The sequence below is a fragment of the Augochlora pura genome, chromosome 4 (genome assembly GCF_028453695.1).
Source record: "Augochlora pura isolate Apur16 chromosome 4, APUR_v2.2.1, whole genome shotgun sequence".
NCBI lineage: Eukaryota > Metazoa > Arthropoda > Insecta > Hymenoptera > Halictidae > Augochlora > Augochlora pura.
This window is the reverse complement of record NC_135775.1, coordinates 3,064,789-3,079,731: the sequence shown is the minus strand read 5'-3', so window position 1 is coordinate 3,079,731 and position 14,943 is coordinate 3,064,789. Positions and strand designations below refer to the sequence as shown.

At 45.3% G+C, this 14,943-nt stretch overlaps 1 protein-coding gene across 1 annotated transcript in view; it reads left to right on the top strand.

Moving 5' to 3' along the window:
- Nucleotides 1–563: 563 nt before the first annotated feature.
- Nucleotides 564–14,943, top strand: part of LOC144468342 (kin of IRRE-like protein 1) — a 123,021-nt gene continuing 108,641 nt past the window's right edge. Inside the window, exons 1-2 of the mRNA XM_078177753.1 lie at nt 564–571; nt 671–882. Of these exons, the coding sequence (XP_078033879.1) occupies nt 564–571; nt 671–882 (220 nt within the window). The remainder of the gene's footprint in view (nt 572–670; nt 883–14,943) is intronic.

Genomic DNA, 14,943 nt, shown 5'->3' with positions numbered 1-14,943 from the left:
TGGGTGACTTGAATCAAGTAGGGTTTATGGTGGGGCAAAGTTGGTGACTTGAATCAAGTAGGGCACATGCTGAGGCAGAGCTAAGCGACTTGAGTCACGAAGGGTATATTTAAGGCAAAGCTAAGCAACTTGAATCAAGTAGGGAACTTGGTAGGGCAAAGTTGGGTGACTTGAATCAAGTAGGGCTCATGGTGGAACTGAACTGGGAAACTAGAGGACTGGGAAAGTAGAGTACATCGTAGGCCAAAGCTGGGCAACTTGAGTCAAGTAGGGCACATGGCAGGGCAAAGTTGGGTGACTTGAATCAAGTAGGGCACTTGATAGGGCAAAGTTGGGCAACTTGACTCAAGTAGGGTACATTTTAGGGCGGAGGTGGGCAACTTGAATCAAGTAGGGCACATGGTAGGGCAAAGTTGGGTGACTTGAATCATGGAGAGTACATTTTAGGGCAAAGTTGGGTGACTTGAATCAAGTAGGGCTCATGGTAGGGAAGAACTGGACAACTTGACTCAAGTAGGGTACATTTTAGGGCAGAGTTGAGCAACTTGAATCACGTGGGGCACATGGTAGGGTAACTTTCATTAGTATTATAGGCCCTAGACATTCTATAGCCAGAGCTGGGCAACTAGACTCGTCTCATTGACACGGGACTCTTCGATTTGTGTTACAGAATCGACGCCAGGGAGAAGCCGGTCACGAAGGCGCAGCATTTCTCGGACCAGGAGGTATTCGGGCCCAGGGCGTACTTTCGAACAGCGCCGCAGAACCCCGCGGTGCTCGTGATCGAGGACATCAAGAGGCACGACGCGGCAACGTACAGGTGCAGGGTCGACTTCCGCAAGGGGCAGACGCGCAGCTTCCGATACAATCTCACCGTGATCGGTGAGTGCCAAAAATTTAGTATTGTTTTCAATTTCATTTGTTAATACCTTATTAAATACACAGCAATATGAAGTTATGAAAATTGATTTAGAAAATAGCATAGCAACTTTTAACCGCATCTCACAGTGCAATAACAAAACGTAAAAAAATCAATTTTACTTTGAACAAAGAAATTGTTAATATTACCTAATATACCTTTTTGTCCTGAACAATTTCTACAAAAATACTTTTTTCCTAGTCTTAAATCATTCCAAAGTATTTCACTATATTTAATTACCCAAAACAAAGGAAAAGATAGAAATAATATAGAAAAGAATTAATAAGACGACTATAAAATGGAATATTTAATTAATCGACTTTGTTCACGTGTATTTTAAAATAGCAAACGAGCTCCTCCGCGAATTTAATTGCACAAGTGTAACAGAGTCGAATTTATTGATTTTGCTAATTATTGTGCAAGTCTCCAAATAGCGAACGAGTTTATTTACAAAATTAATTGCACAAGTATCATATAGGAACGAGTACATCTGCGATGTTAGCTCATTAGGGTGTTCGCTTCGCTTATTGCCGCGCGTATTTTAAAACGGCGAGCGAACACCTTTTGCGAAATTAATTGGGCAAGTGTAACAGTGTCGAATCTAATGACTACGTTAATGATAGCAATGACAGAGGTGTTAACCAATTAATATAATAGAGAAGAAATCGCGCAGATAGTGATAGCATTGAAAATAGTATACAAATTAAATAAATCGCTAAATAAGAATATATAGTCAGGTTAAAAATTGACCAAACTATAGGAAATTATATGAAATAGAATTTTGATGCTTTCTTGGTTTCAAAATTGTACTATATATAGTATGGCGAGTTCTAAATGCATAATTTCGCGAAAGGTACGGCAGGGCGCCGAGGGCAAAGGGTTAAAATAGCGAACAAGCGGCTCTTTTGCAAAATTAATTTCATAAGTGTTACGGAAGTGTCTATTTTAAAACAGCGAACGAATTCCACCTGCAAAATTAATTTGCACAAGCTTCGAATAGAAACGAGAGCATATATTATATGATGCTCGTCGAGTCATTAGAATATTGACTTCGCTCATTACTATGCATATTTTAAAATAAAAAAGACCGAGCTCTTTTACGAAATTAATTGCATAAGTGTAACATGGTCGAAACCTATATTTCCATCGTTTATTACTATGCATATTTGAAGATTGCTAAACTAATTGCATAAGTGTGAACTGGAGTCGCATTTATTAACTTTGTTAATTACTATAGATATTTTAGAATAACAAATGGGAAGATATTTTGCAAAATTAATTACGTTAGTGAAACGGAGATAAATTTATTGATATGGTTAATTGTTGTTTAAATTTCCAAGTAACGAATTACATTATTTACAAAATTAATTGCACGAGGGTGAAATTCAAACGAATGCATCTGCAATGTTTGCTTATGACAATAGATATTTTAACCCTTTGCTCTCTAAGGCAGCACTAATATTTTATTACTGAATCTAAAATTATATTTTATATCAACAAAGTTCAGATAGAAAAAATTGTTTAAAGTATAATTTTTTATTTGCACGAGTTAAAATTAATAACAAATCTCATATACCTAAAATGCATTCTGTTGCATGAAGTGCAGATACTATAGACTAGAAAAACTATTTTACACTTAAAATGTCTTCTGGGGCAAAAAGGTTATCTTAGTGAACAATTTGTTCTTTAAAATTAATTGCAAAAGTATAAAACAAAGTTAAACCTATTTAAATCTCTTATTGCTTCTAGAGCAAAAGGGTTATTATAGTAAACGATCTCTCTCTTAAAATGAATCGCCAAGCATAAAATATAGCCAAACCTTCTCTAACCTAGTCTCCTCTAATTTCCACCCCCGTTTTCAAATCGCGAACGGATTCTTCCGCAAAATTAATCCGGCGATCGTCGCCAAGAAACGAGCGCACCTACGACGCGCTTTGACGAGGCCGTGGGTCATTAGGAGAGAGCGCCGAGCGATCGGATGAGCTTATTGTCGGCGATCGAGCCGGCGGTTCCGTGAAAGACGGATCAATCGGGTAGAGCCGGTCCCGATAACCGATCGGGGCCGGGGCTTTGTCTCGCAGCGAAGACAAGCAGCGTTATTCCCCCCGGCGATCGACTCGGGGGCCGCGCGCGCGCCCGTTCCTTCGCTCTCTCTCTCTCTCTCTCTCTCTCTCTCTCTTTCTCTCTCTCGAGGGTAGGATAAGCGGCGAGCGGAGGAAGAGTTTAATCAAGATCAAAGGCGACGCTTTTATGAGCGTCTGAAAAGGCGCAGCGTAATTTCTGGTGTCAAACAAATTTAGCGGCTCGCTGAAAAGGACCCTCGAACACGGCGTATTAGCCTCTTCGGATGGGGGAGGGACCTTGTGCCGCGAGGACGGCGCCGGGATGGCTCGACGAAAAATATCGATCGCCGGACCGGAAGTCCGAGCGCCAAGTCTTGCGATGGAGTGTTTCTTCGTCTTCGAGGAATGGGGTGAATTTTGGGGTGCATTGCTTGAGATTTTGCGATGGGGTTGAAGACGAGAAAGGGTGGAGAGAAGAGGAGAAATAGGAGAAGAGAGGAGAAGAGAGAAGAAGAAAGGAAAGGCGGTAGAAAAGAGAATTAGAGAGTAGAAGAGTTGAGAAAGCAGGACAAAATAGAAGAAATTAAAAAACAGAAGAAGAAATGAGAAAAGAGGAGAGACAGCCGAGTCTCGGCGGCTCTCTTGCGCCATAACACTCGTCTTCGCTTTTCCATGCGACACTGGCGCAAACACTCGCTTCTCGGGCCTCGTCTCGCCGCGTCGCGACGCTTCCCGACGCGCCGCGTCTCGTGGCCCGTGTCTCAGGAGGTCGAGCGAAAAGTGCAGTTCTCAGCAAGCTCTAAGTCTGATCAAACAAATGGCGACTGCTGAAAAATTCATGAGCCAATCGAAGACGCGTGGCGGCAGCCTTCGCTCGCCGCTCTTCCGCGAGCCGAAGCGAACACGAGGGTGTACGAAGGAACGGAAGAGAGTCGGAGCGAATGCGAGGGAATAGGAGCGAGTAGGAGCGAGTCCATTTTAGGGCGTAAGACGTTTAGCCCTAAAACGAACGCCTCCAAGCCACAATACCCTTACACAATACCCTAGAACCATATCACGATACGACCGACTAAACAACAAATAAATCACGAACCTCCCCTGAACCCCGTCTTCGTGCCCGCAGGAAAATACACGCAGCCCCCGTCGATGAAACGTTGCGACCCCCCGCGGCTAAATGCCCATTGTTTAAAACTCGCGATCCCCGATTGTTTAAAAGCGGCCCGCATAAAGTGGCGGAAAATTAATAGGAAGCGGCGCGCGCTCGGCCAGGAAAATTAATTAAAAATCCGCGCGAGCACAGAGGGACGGGGCTCTCGCGGTGAAACGGGATCCAACGCGGTAGACCCGGATCGAACAGTCAAGCGAAGAGAGAACTCTCGGGGCGCAGCCTTGCCGTGGAGCTGTGGTTGCGTAACAGTATCTTCTCTCCAAGCCCCGAGTTTCATCCTCGCCGCATCTCTTTCACTTATACTCTCTGTAATTCACTATTACTCGTCGCCGGTCAAACGGGTTGGGGAGGGTGGGAGGGTGGGGGGAATCGTAGGGATAAGTTGCGGACGCGAGTAGTCGGTCCGGCTAGGAGATCGGACGATCCCGTGGTACAATCGATCGTAAAGCTTCGGTGTACTGCCGGCGCAGCCCGGCAAGGGTTGTAACTTTCATGGACGCGCCGCTCTTCAAAGCAGTCGCCCCCCGGTCGAGGCACTGGCTCGAATTCTCGGGGATATCCCGTATAGCTCGCGGCGGGAGAATATAACCAGAAAAATCCTGGCGGCGGCGCCTCTCCGCTCCCGCCCCACGATCCTTCGATACCGGAATCCATCTTTCGCGGCAATCCCGCGGCTTCTTACGCTCCTGGGGGAACGGGAGCCGAAATCGGAAAAGCGGCGGCGATGGAGAGAGTATCGGGAAGGAGAGAGTATCACGAGGAAGAGAGTGATTCAAGAGAGAGAGGAAGCGGTTCCAGAGCGAGTAAAAGCGACTCGAGACCAAGTGAGAGAACAGCTCGAGACCAAGTGAGAGACCGGCTCGAAAGCGAACGAGATTTAGAGCAAGAGAGCGAGAAGGGGGGGTTGGCGGGGGGTGATATAACGACGGAAACAGGCAGGGCGAATCGAAAGAAGCGGGAAAAGGCGTAAGCCGTGGGTGAGAACGGCATAAATGTCGCAGTGCAGGTGTACCAGGAAGAGCTCCGGGGGTCTAACCCTGGAATTGCTCGATCTTTATCTGTTCGGCTTTCCTGCGGATTTCCGCGCGGCGTCGGCGGAGAGATAGGTACGCGCACGCGGCGGCGCCCTCGTCGCGTGCTGCTCGCGAAATTCCGCGACGGTTTTTCCTCCGCCACGGTGGTACCGCGGCGCGGTAATAAACGATGAAAAGGAAACGGGGCGATATCCGTGTTTAGAGGGCTCCCCCTCGCGGCGGCAAAAACGATTACACGGCCCGCGAGCAGGGGGACGCCCTTTGCCCTTCTTGCCCTCCACCCTCCGGGCCCGGGAGAAGATCCTCTCGTTTCCGAGAAAATTTTCAAGCCGAGAGAGGAGAGAGAGAACTCGTCTCTGTCTCTCTCTCTCTCTCTCTCGCTTGCTTTGGCTCTCTCTCTCTCTCGCTCGTTTGCTCGCTCGCTCTCGCCGCTTGCACGCGATACTCTCCAAAAAAGAGTCACGGAAGAAATTGGCCCCGACCGAGGAACCGTCCGCTTTGAGCGAGGTATTTTCATCAGAGGAGATTGGTTCCCAAGAGTTCCTAGATTGCGTCCGTTCACTGGATTTTCCCTCGTAACCGGCGACCTTCCGCCTCGCTCCCTCCCCCCCCCCCCCCCCCCTCTTACCCGCGCCGACCTACCTTTTTATCGGTCATTTCCCTTTCTTTCATATCGCCGGACCGTCCCCTTCTATCGCCGATCATAGTCGCCGCCGATACCCTACAGGCCCTACGCTCTCTCTTAACCCCCGCTTAGCGCACCCCTCTCGTCTCCTCGCCGTCTTACTTTCTCCATCCATCTATCTATCTCTCTCGTTCTGTCAGGTTATGTCTCTTGTTCTCTCCCTCTCCTTTTTTCTCTATCTATATTTCTCTCGCGCACTCTCTCTGTCTTACTTTCTCTCTCATTTCTCTCTCTCTCTCTCTGTCACTCTGCCACTCTATTTTTTGCATTCTCCCTCTCTCTCACTATTTTTCTCTCACTCTCTCTCTTTCTCTATATTTCTCTCTCTTTCTCTCTCTCTCTCCCTCTCTATTTTTCTCTCACTCACTCTCTCTCTCTCTCTATTTATCTCTCTCCCTCTCTCTATCTATCTATCTTCTCTCTCTCTATCTTACTTCTCTCTCTCTCTCTCTCTCTCTCTCTCTCTCTCTCTTCTCCGTTCGCCGTCTCGATTCTTGGGCCGGTCGAACGACCCCGGGGAACTTTGTTGGCCGGACTGGAATCCAGTTTCCATTTCCCTTTCGCCCTACGGGCTTATTTTCGACGCAACGAAAGGAGCGATCTAGCCCCCGTGGAAGAGGAAGTGCGGCGTATCAGCTTTTGTTTCTAGCAAATCGAGGGGTGGTCCGCTCCTCTTCTCCGCGGGCCGCGCCGAGAATTCACTCTGACCTCGCCTCTGTCCGAGCGATCGAAACTAACGAGTTTCCAGAGCGACTCTTGAATGGCCATCCACCAACTGGAGAGGAGTAATGCCCGATATCTGATTATGTTCGACGGACTTGTTAGTGGTGAAAGAGTCCCGTGGAATATACGAGTCCTATGGAATGCGCGAGTCCCATGGAATACACGAGTCTATAAAATATAATAAAATATAGTTTGTGCGATGCGTTGCAATGAAAATAAATATCGAAAACTAATCGCGTCGTAACTAGCGCTCGGCGTGTTAATATTATTGCGCGTTAAAGTTTCCAATATTCCCTCTAAAAAGCAACAGTTTATTTTCTCTAGAAACGCCAATAATTTTCTATATTTCAACCATTAATAACGGCGTAATTAAATCGCCAGAGAAAACATTTATACCACCGTCCACCCTGCCGCTGTCGCGAGAAACGAGCCATGTATTTATTCTTTTTGACCTGGTCCAAGCCCGGTCAGGCGAATCCCATACGTCTTGCAACCCTAAGTGCACGCGACACAATAATCCGGGTTCTGCCCGATCAAATGGATCCACCCGACGGTACTTTCACCCTCTTAAATTATTCGACGCCGTGAGTCTGATTCGCGGGGGGTGACCTCGTTCGCTTGGAAATTAAATAGAGTCATTCGAGTTTATTTCAATTTATTCGAGGTCGAATTGATTCTAGATTACAACATTTAGTCGATGTAAATAAAATAAGGCGGAGATATAGGGGTATTTCAACCCTGTAACCACCCCTTTTCTATCTCGACATAAATTAAATCAAACACCAACTAAGAGATGTACCACAAATAAGATCCTGATAATTAAAACATTATTCACAGCTCTCCGAATACAAAAAGAAAACTACCACTCCAAACAACTAAAATTGTACAATAAAACCCTCGCCCGTCTTAGCTTTCATTCACGCATCCGCGGACAAATGAAAATTGCTGCAAGGGTGGCTTCAGAATTGAACGGAGTCACGCTGTTGATACATTTAGCAGAGGGAGTCGCGCGTCGACGATGATTATAGCGACGCGAAGATTATCGACGACTCTATAGGGGATGGGGTTCTGTAGCAGGGGTGCGTCGTGTAATAACGGTGGCCTCGCCGAACAAACAATCGATTGTGGACACGCGCGAGTCGTCGTCGTCGTCGTCGTCGGATGTTCCGGGTCCGATGTACCGGAAGTCATAGCGCAACGCATCGACGAGTGGTTTTCCGCGGAGCGATAATGATGACGGGGGTGTAACAGAAACCAGAGGGCGGCCGATAACAAAACGAGGGGCTCGTCGCAAATGGAGAAAAAGAGAGAGAGAGAGAGAGAGAGAGAGAGATCCGGGAGCTCGGAGATGGAAAACTGTAAAAGATGGGGGCGAAGGCTGCGACGGTGAAGTGGTCGGAAGGAAGAATAGAGGTCCGCCCTCGTTAAGGAAATAATCCGCGGCTTAATTAAATACAGCGCAATTAGTTCTGCTTCTATAGCCGGATCGCGGGAGTCTGGAAGAACGCGACGCGGATTCCGCCGGGGCGCCCGGGAGAGAGATTATCGAGAGGATGCTTCAACGGATCATGCTAGCTCGCTCCGGGGACTATTAGATTGTAACCGTTAGCTAGATTAACCCGTTGCCTTGTGACGTCGGGCTAGACGAACGTTACGCGTGTGGAATAATTGCGCGAATTGTTGCCGGGCTTGCACGGTTCGCAGGGGATAGAATTAATGGTTAATGCAGTTGTGATTTTTAGAGATTTTTACAGATTATTTGGTGTTGTTTTTAGAGGTTTTTTAGTTGTTTTTCGGTGGTTTTTAAGTGTGAATTTTAGAGCTTTTTTGCTGGGATTTTTGGAGCTTTTTAATTGCGATTTTTAGAGCTTTATAGCTTTGATTTTTAGAGCTTTATAGCTTTGATTTTTAGAGCTTTATAGCTGTAATTTTTATAGCTTTCTAGCCACGATTTTTCTTTCTTATTATATTCTTTCTTAAATAAAAATTTGCATAAAAATCCGCAGTCTACTGATTTAATAATATGTTTCCAACGTTACTTAGTTGAACAATTATTAAGTATATATTCTTAAAAAATTTCCTGACACAAACTACATATAAAAAATAATCTAAAAACGTTCTAAAATCATTCTAAAAACGTCCTACATATAAAAAAATCGTCCAACACTTCATTGACCACAAATCATTTGTAATTAGCAAAAAGTACAACAATTAAGCACGTTAATTTTACAAAAAGAATTCAGCCCACCGTAAACGGAACTGCAAACAAGTCGCAAGTAATTCCTCCGTTTCCCTCCGTGCGCGTTTCACCGTCGATTGCGTGAAACGTACAAACCTATTAAGGGAAGTTATCGTGACCCAAATGCGCGGACTTGTACACGTTTACCATACATTTATGCGTCAAATTGATAACCGTCGTGCGGTATATTAATCTATCGCCGGGGCCGCCGTTTTCAAACAATTTTAAATATCGATTTATGGCACGTATGTATTCAATTGCAATTACAAGTGGCCCGGTATTATGTTGTGTGTATCGATTACGTTTGATATATCCAATTACAATTACGAGCTCCTGCCGCACAAGCTGAACAAATTTAAATTGTGAAGCGTTTTGCGCGTGCATACACGGCCACGCGGATACGCTTCCATCCGCGCAATTATTTCGCGAATTGTTCGACGCCGCGTGGAAACATTTCGAGCGGAACTCGCGCGCTGTTTAGGGAGACTTCGTCCGATCGGCGCAAAGTGAAATGTCATTTGTTTGTTACGCGTGGCCCTTCGAGGTCAATGGTGCGAGTTCCTTCGATGCAGTCTTTGTAGGTGATGTAGGAAATATTCTTTAATTGTCCATTAGCTTGGGGACTAAAAATGGACAATTAGAGTAGAGGAGATTGCATTCTTCTGCCACTTGAAGTTTTCAATTATTTTAAAAATAGAATGTACGATATAAAAATCTGAAAAAATTCCAGAGTACATATATAGGTCCGCGGTATACCTCACATTTTTCTCAGAATTTTTAGACATCGCTAACTAGAGAAAATTAACGAAACCCCATAACTATCCCCTCGATGACGATATAAAACTAAAATATTTCATATCGAATTTTTCCATAATTCGCTATCAAAATCGGCGCTATAATTCGGCTGAGGATCAAATCCTGCCCCCTGATCCGACTACACCCTCCCCACTCCTATATACTTACCCCGATCCCACGTTTCGCGCACGAGGGTAATCTCTGTCCGAGCGGAATCGCCGAACCCTGGAAAAAAGTTCGCGATACACGTAAACGCGGACGAGCTTCGACCGGATTTTTTTCCACGGTGGATTCGCCGAACCGGTAGCCGACTTTCGTAGCCGATAGATAATTCGAGGGTGGAGGATCGCGATCGTCGTAGTCGTCAACCGGCGAAAATGCCCCCGTCGATTATTGGCAATCCCGGAACAGGCGATTGGGGGATCGTGCTACGGGAGCAGATCGACGGCGACGCGGCGGCGGCGGTGGCGGGGGGAGAGGGGGAAAACGGAAGAGTTCTCGAGTGGAGGCCGCCGGGGTACGAAGGGAGACGCTACGGAGGGGTGGTAGCGGGAGCTCCGATACGCGGCTGGATGTCGCGCAGACGGTATTCTTGGTGAAATATTCGTGGGCGGTAGTACGGCGCGGAAAATTTTGTGTACTTATCGAGTTATGTACTCGCTCCACGTTCGTCGGATGTATCGAGCCAATTTAGGTGTCTGCAGCCAGATCGCCGCGCTGGAGGAGGGGCTGAAACGAGGCCGGAACAGGTAGGGGGTAGGGAGGGGCGGAGAGGGGGAGGAACGCGGAAGAGCCGATTTCTACGTCAATATTTGCGAAACATTACGCTACGGCGACGCGGCACATACTCGCCCCGCGACTGAACGCGACGATGTTGCGTCGACGTCGACGTAACCCTTTTCGCGCCGAACATCATTCTCCCTGTGTTCGCATCGTCGCGAGTCATCGAATCGTTGTAGCATCCGCGCGTAGGCTTGTTTTCTCCCGCGGAATCGGATGTTCTAACCGCGAAACAAATTTCTAATTTAACCTAACATAACCTGACATAGACATTTATTTTTCTCCTTAACGATTTAATTAAATAGAACAAAATACAACAGTGCAATGCACATCCAAACTTCCAATTATCAGCTGGAAAGAAAATTAATAAATTTACATATATATCCCCTTAAATTATCGCGAGATTTCATAACAAAATTGACAAACGAATATTCATCGATCAATTCTCGATATTCGACGGCACTGTGCTCTCGCTCCCTCTTCGCGGTGCTTAGAAACCGAGCCGCGCCGTTTTCCGCACGCGTGAACCGGCGTTACCGTAATTCCGGAAGAAAGACGGGAAGAGGAGAGCCGCGAAGCGCGGGATCGATCGCCGGGCAAAAGAATCGCGCGAACGCGCCGCGAAACCGCAAAATACGTTTGCATATGGAACGAAGCCAACTGCGAGTTTACTTCGGCGACGCCGCAGCTGTTCTCGACGCTCGTTCAAATTAGTAATCATAGAGTCCGGTGTTTCACGGTCGACCTACAGGGGGGCACGCGATCGTTCCACGCTGTTACAGAGAATTCAGAAAATGGAAAGAATTCAGAGAATTCAGAAAATGGAAAGAATTCAGAGAATTCAGGAAATGGAAAGAATTCAGAGAATGGAAAGAGTTCAGAGAATGGAAAGAATTCAGAGAATTCAGAGAATTGAAAGAATTCAGAGAATTCAGAGAATTCAGAGAATTTAGAGAATTGAAAGAATTCAGAGAATTTAGAGAATTGAAAAAATTCAGAGAATTTAGAGAATTGAAAGAATTCAGAGAATTTAGAGAATTGAAAAAATTCAGAGAATTTAGAGAATTGAAAGAATTCAGAGAATTTAGAGAATTGAAAAAATTCAGAGAATTTAGAGAATTGAAAGAATTCAGAGAATTTAGAGAATTGAAAGAATTCAGAGAATTGAAAGAATTCAGAGAATTCAGAGAATTGAAAGAATTCAGAGAATTCAGAGAATTGAAAGAATTCAGAGAATGGAAAAAATAAAAAATTGAAAGATTTCAGGGAATTGAAAGAATTCAGAAAATTAAAAAAATTCGGAGAATTGAAAGAAACAAAGTGTCGAAGAAAGGAAGAAAGAAAGAGGCAAAATTTCGGGTGTCACACTTGGCGTCGGCGGTTTCGGGTACCCCGTCGCACGGAATAAAGAAATCACGCGATCGATGCCGGTGGTACCCTCGATGCCGGGCCATTAATCTTCGGGACATTCATTTAACCGCGCCGAGTCCTGCCCCTCGTTCAATTCCCCACTAATTACATTCGCATTCGAGAGCGGAACTGGTTGTGGCAGCCCGGTTACAGCGCGCTGAGGGGGGTAGTAGGTAGGTAGGTAGGTAGCTAGGTAGGTAGGTAGGTAGGCGACTCCGAGAGCACGGCCAAACAGGTGGCAATACTCGCCGGGAGTCTCACGGGTCTTCTCGCGGGGAACTAACGTGATTACCGGCTCGTTTTTGGCTAGGCTACGTGTACACACTTGAAGCAACCGATGCGTCCAATGCCGAATACACCGCGACGAACCTCTCCCTTTCTCTCTCTCTCTCTCTCTCTCTCTCGCCTGCCTTCTTCCGTCAAAGACTTCCGCTTCTCGAACGCGACTTACAACTCTCCTTTCAGCCTATTGCGACACGGGGAGAGAGCAGCTTCGACTGGAAATTGAAACACGAACGTCTTTGCTCCGCGGAGATTTACCCGACGCGGTTTCGATTTTCGTCGTCTTTTCTCTTTGGTTTCGATGCGTGGGATCTGATTGGAACAGTGGTATTTTATATTGATGTATTTTATATCGGTGTATTTTATATCGATGCATTTATATTTTTATACTATATTTTAGAATTTTATATTGACGTACATACATTTTTGTGCTATACTTTTGTGTTACACATCAATACAAAATACTAAAATATAATATAAAAGTATAAATACATAAATATAAAATACTAGCAATTTATAACTAGTAATTTATATTAAATAATATTATATTAAGTAATTCATATATTAAATATGTTAAATAACATTTATTATATTAAATAACATTTATCACATTAAGTAACTTTTATCAGGTTAAATATAATAACTTCCAACAAAACCATTTCCACAGTCCCAGAAATCAAAGACTAAAAAATCCAGGTAAAAGATATTGTTGACCCCCATAAATTCGTGCGTTAAACGGCGTTAAAATAGACAGAGGACCAACAGGTTCGTGAACGCAGATCCCCGCGGCGTCGTCGAACTCGCTACATTTACCGACCGGCCACGGATAGCAGATGTACTCTCCTATTCCCTGTGCGCGGAATCGTCGGAGATCCGCGCCGGCTTAACGAAGCTTTAAGAAAACAAAAGGGAGCTGGTGCCCCTATACAAATTAAGATCGAAAAGCGATTACCCGGGATCCCATTTATTTAATTCGGTTCCGGTTAACGAAGTTCCCGGCTCCCCGAGCGTAGTTTCGGTTTTGCGCTTTCGGTATCTAAATTATGCGAGCGCACGAGCGCGACGAAGAGAGGGAGGGAGGGGGGACTCGGCTCCTTTCGAATTAACAGGGATTTCTTTCGACCAACCTAATTATACACGCTCTCGGGGGGCCCCCCCTATCGCCGGGGAATCTTTAGCGTTTCCGGGCGTTTCCCGGCATTAAGCGACGGCGGACCGGGGAAAAGCCTCGATTAAAACGGGCGAAACAAGGAGACGGGTTTCTCGGCTATCCGTTTCCACTGTTCGGCCCCTTTTACTACAGCGGTAGCCGAGTCGCTACGGCGGTAACCGAAGTACTGTCACCGAGCGAAAGGTCGCGATAGAAATATGTACAGTGCGTGTGATTTCTGTATATATATGTCAGTTGTTGTTTTATTTTTACCTAGTTTTTAATAACAACTGTGATGAATGAAACAATTATTGTTCCAAATGTAACAAGTATAATTACATTTTTAATATGAAAGGACCTACAATTTTTTTTGTAAATTTAAACATTGACGATAACTATAAAAATAATTTTGCAACATGTTACAACAATTTTAATGCAATCGAGTGCGAAGGGTTAACAATTTTGCAAATCTAAACTTCGATGACATAAAAATTATTTTTGAATGCGATTTCATAATTAAATTATTATTTATTTATTTCTGGTGTCTCAGAGTCGTCACTCGAGCGCAAAGGGTTGAAGTACAAAATAATTTTTCTATTTTGGATGGCACTTGTATACACATTTAAATGCCATATAAGGCTCTCAGAGCGAAAGGGTTAGTACGATCGGTTTTTAGGCGAGACCGGGAAGTCTCGTTGCTTCGCAAGCGAGTGAGGTCACGGGTCGGGAGATCTGCGAGGAAATTTGTTCGGCAACTATAGGGGTGAAGGGGGCGGCGACGTCGTCGTCGTCGTCGTCGTCGTAGTCTACTTGGAATAATTCGCGTAGTTAGCGGCCGGCAGTTTATCACGCCGCGTTGTCGGCACACGCATAGTTCAGCGAGCCGAAACCAAGATCGTTGCGCGAAGTAAAGCCGCTCCTCTCGTCTACAACCGCCGCCGATGTCCCGTAAACCGAGTCGCGCGCGCCATTCACTCGAATGATTAATAACCCCGGCGCGCCTCTAGCTTGACCCACTCTCCCTCTCTCTTCCCCCCCTGCATTCAGCTTTACGAGCCACGTTTTTTCGGCACGCCGAGTGTCTTTGCCGTGTTAGGTGAGCTTGTTCGCTTAGGGTTGCGTTTAGGGTTCGTTTGTGTGCTCGTTACTGTGCTCTCTTCAAAAATGGACCTGGTGCTATAGTTATTTCAGAATCGTCAAATTGTGGCTGGTGCTATAGTTATTCCAAAATCGTCGAAAATAAGGCTTGTGCTATAGTTATTTCGAAGTCCACAAAAATATAGCTGGTGCTATAGTTAGTCCGAAATCCTAAAAAATAAGGTTTGTACTATAGTTATTCCAAAATCCTCAAAAATGGCGCTAGTGCTATAGTTATTTCGAAGTCTACAAAAATATAGCTGGTGCTATAGTTAGGCCAAAATCCTAAAAAATGGGGCTGGTGCTATAGTTATTCCAAAATCCTCAAAAATGGCGCTGGTGCTATAGTTATATTCCAGAATCCTCAAAAATAAACCTAGTGCTATAATCGTTCCAAAATCCTCAAAAATGGATCTAGTACTATAGTTATTCCAAAATCCTAAAAAAAACAGCCCTGGTCCTACAATAACTCCAAAATCCTCAAAATCAGAACTTCCACTATAGTCATTCACCCCGGTACATCTCTACCTGGCAAATTCTCGTAGCCGCGATACCGCT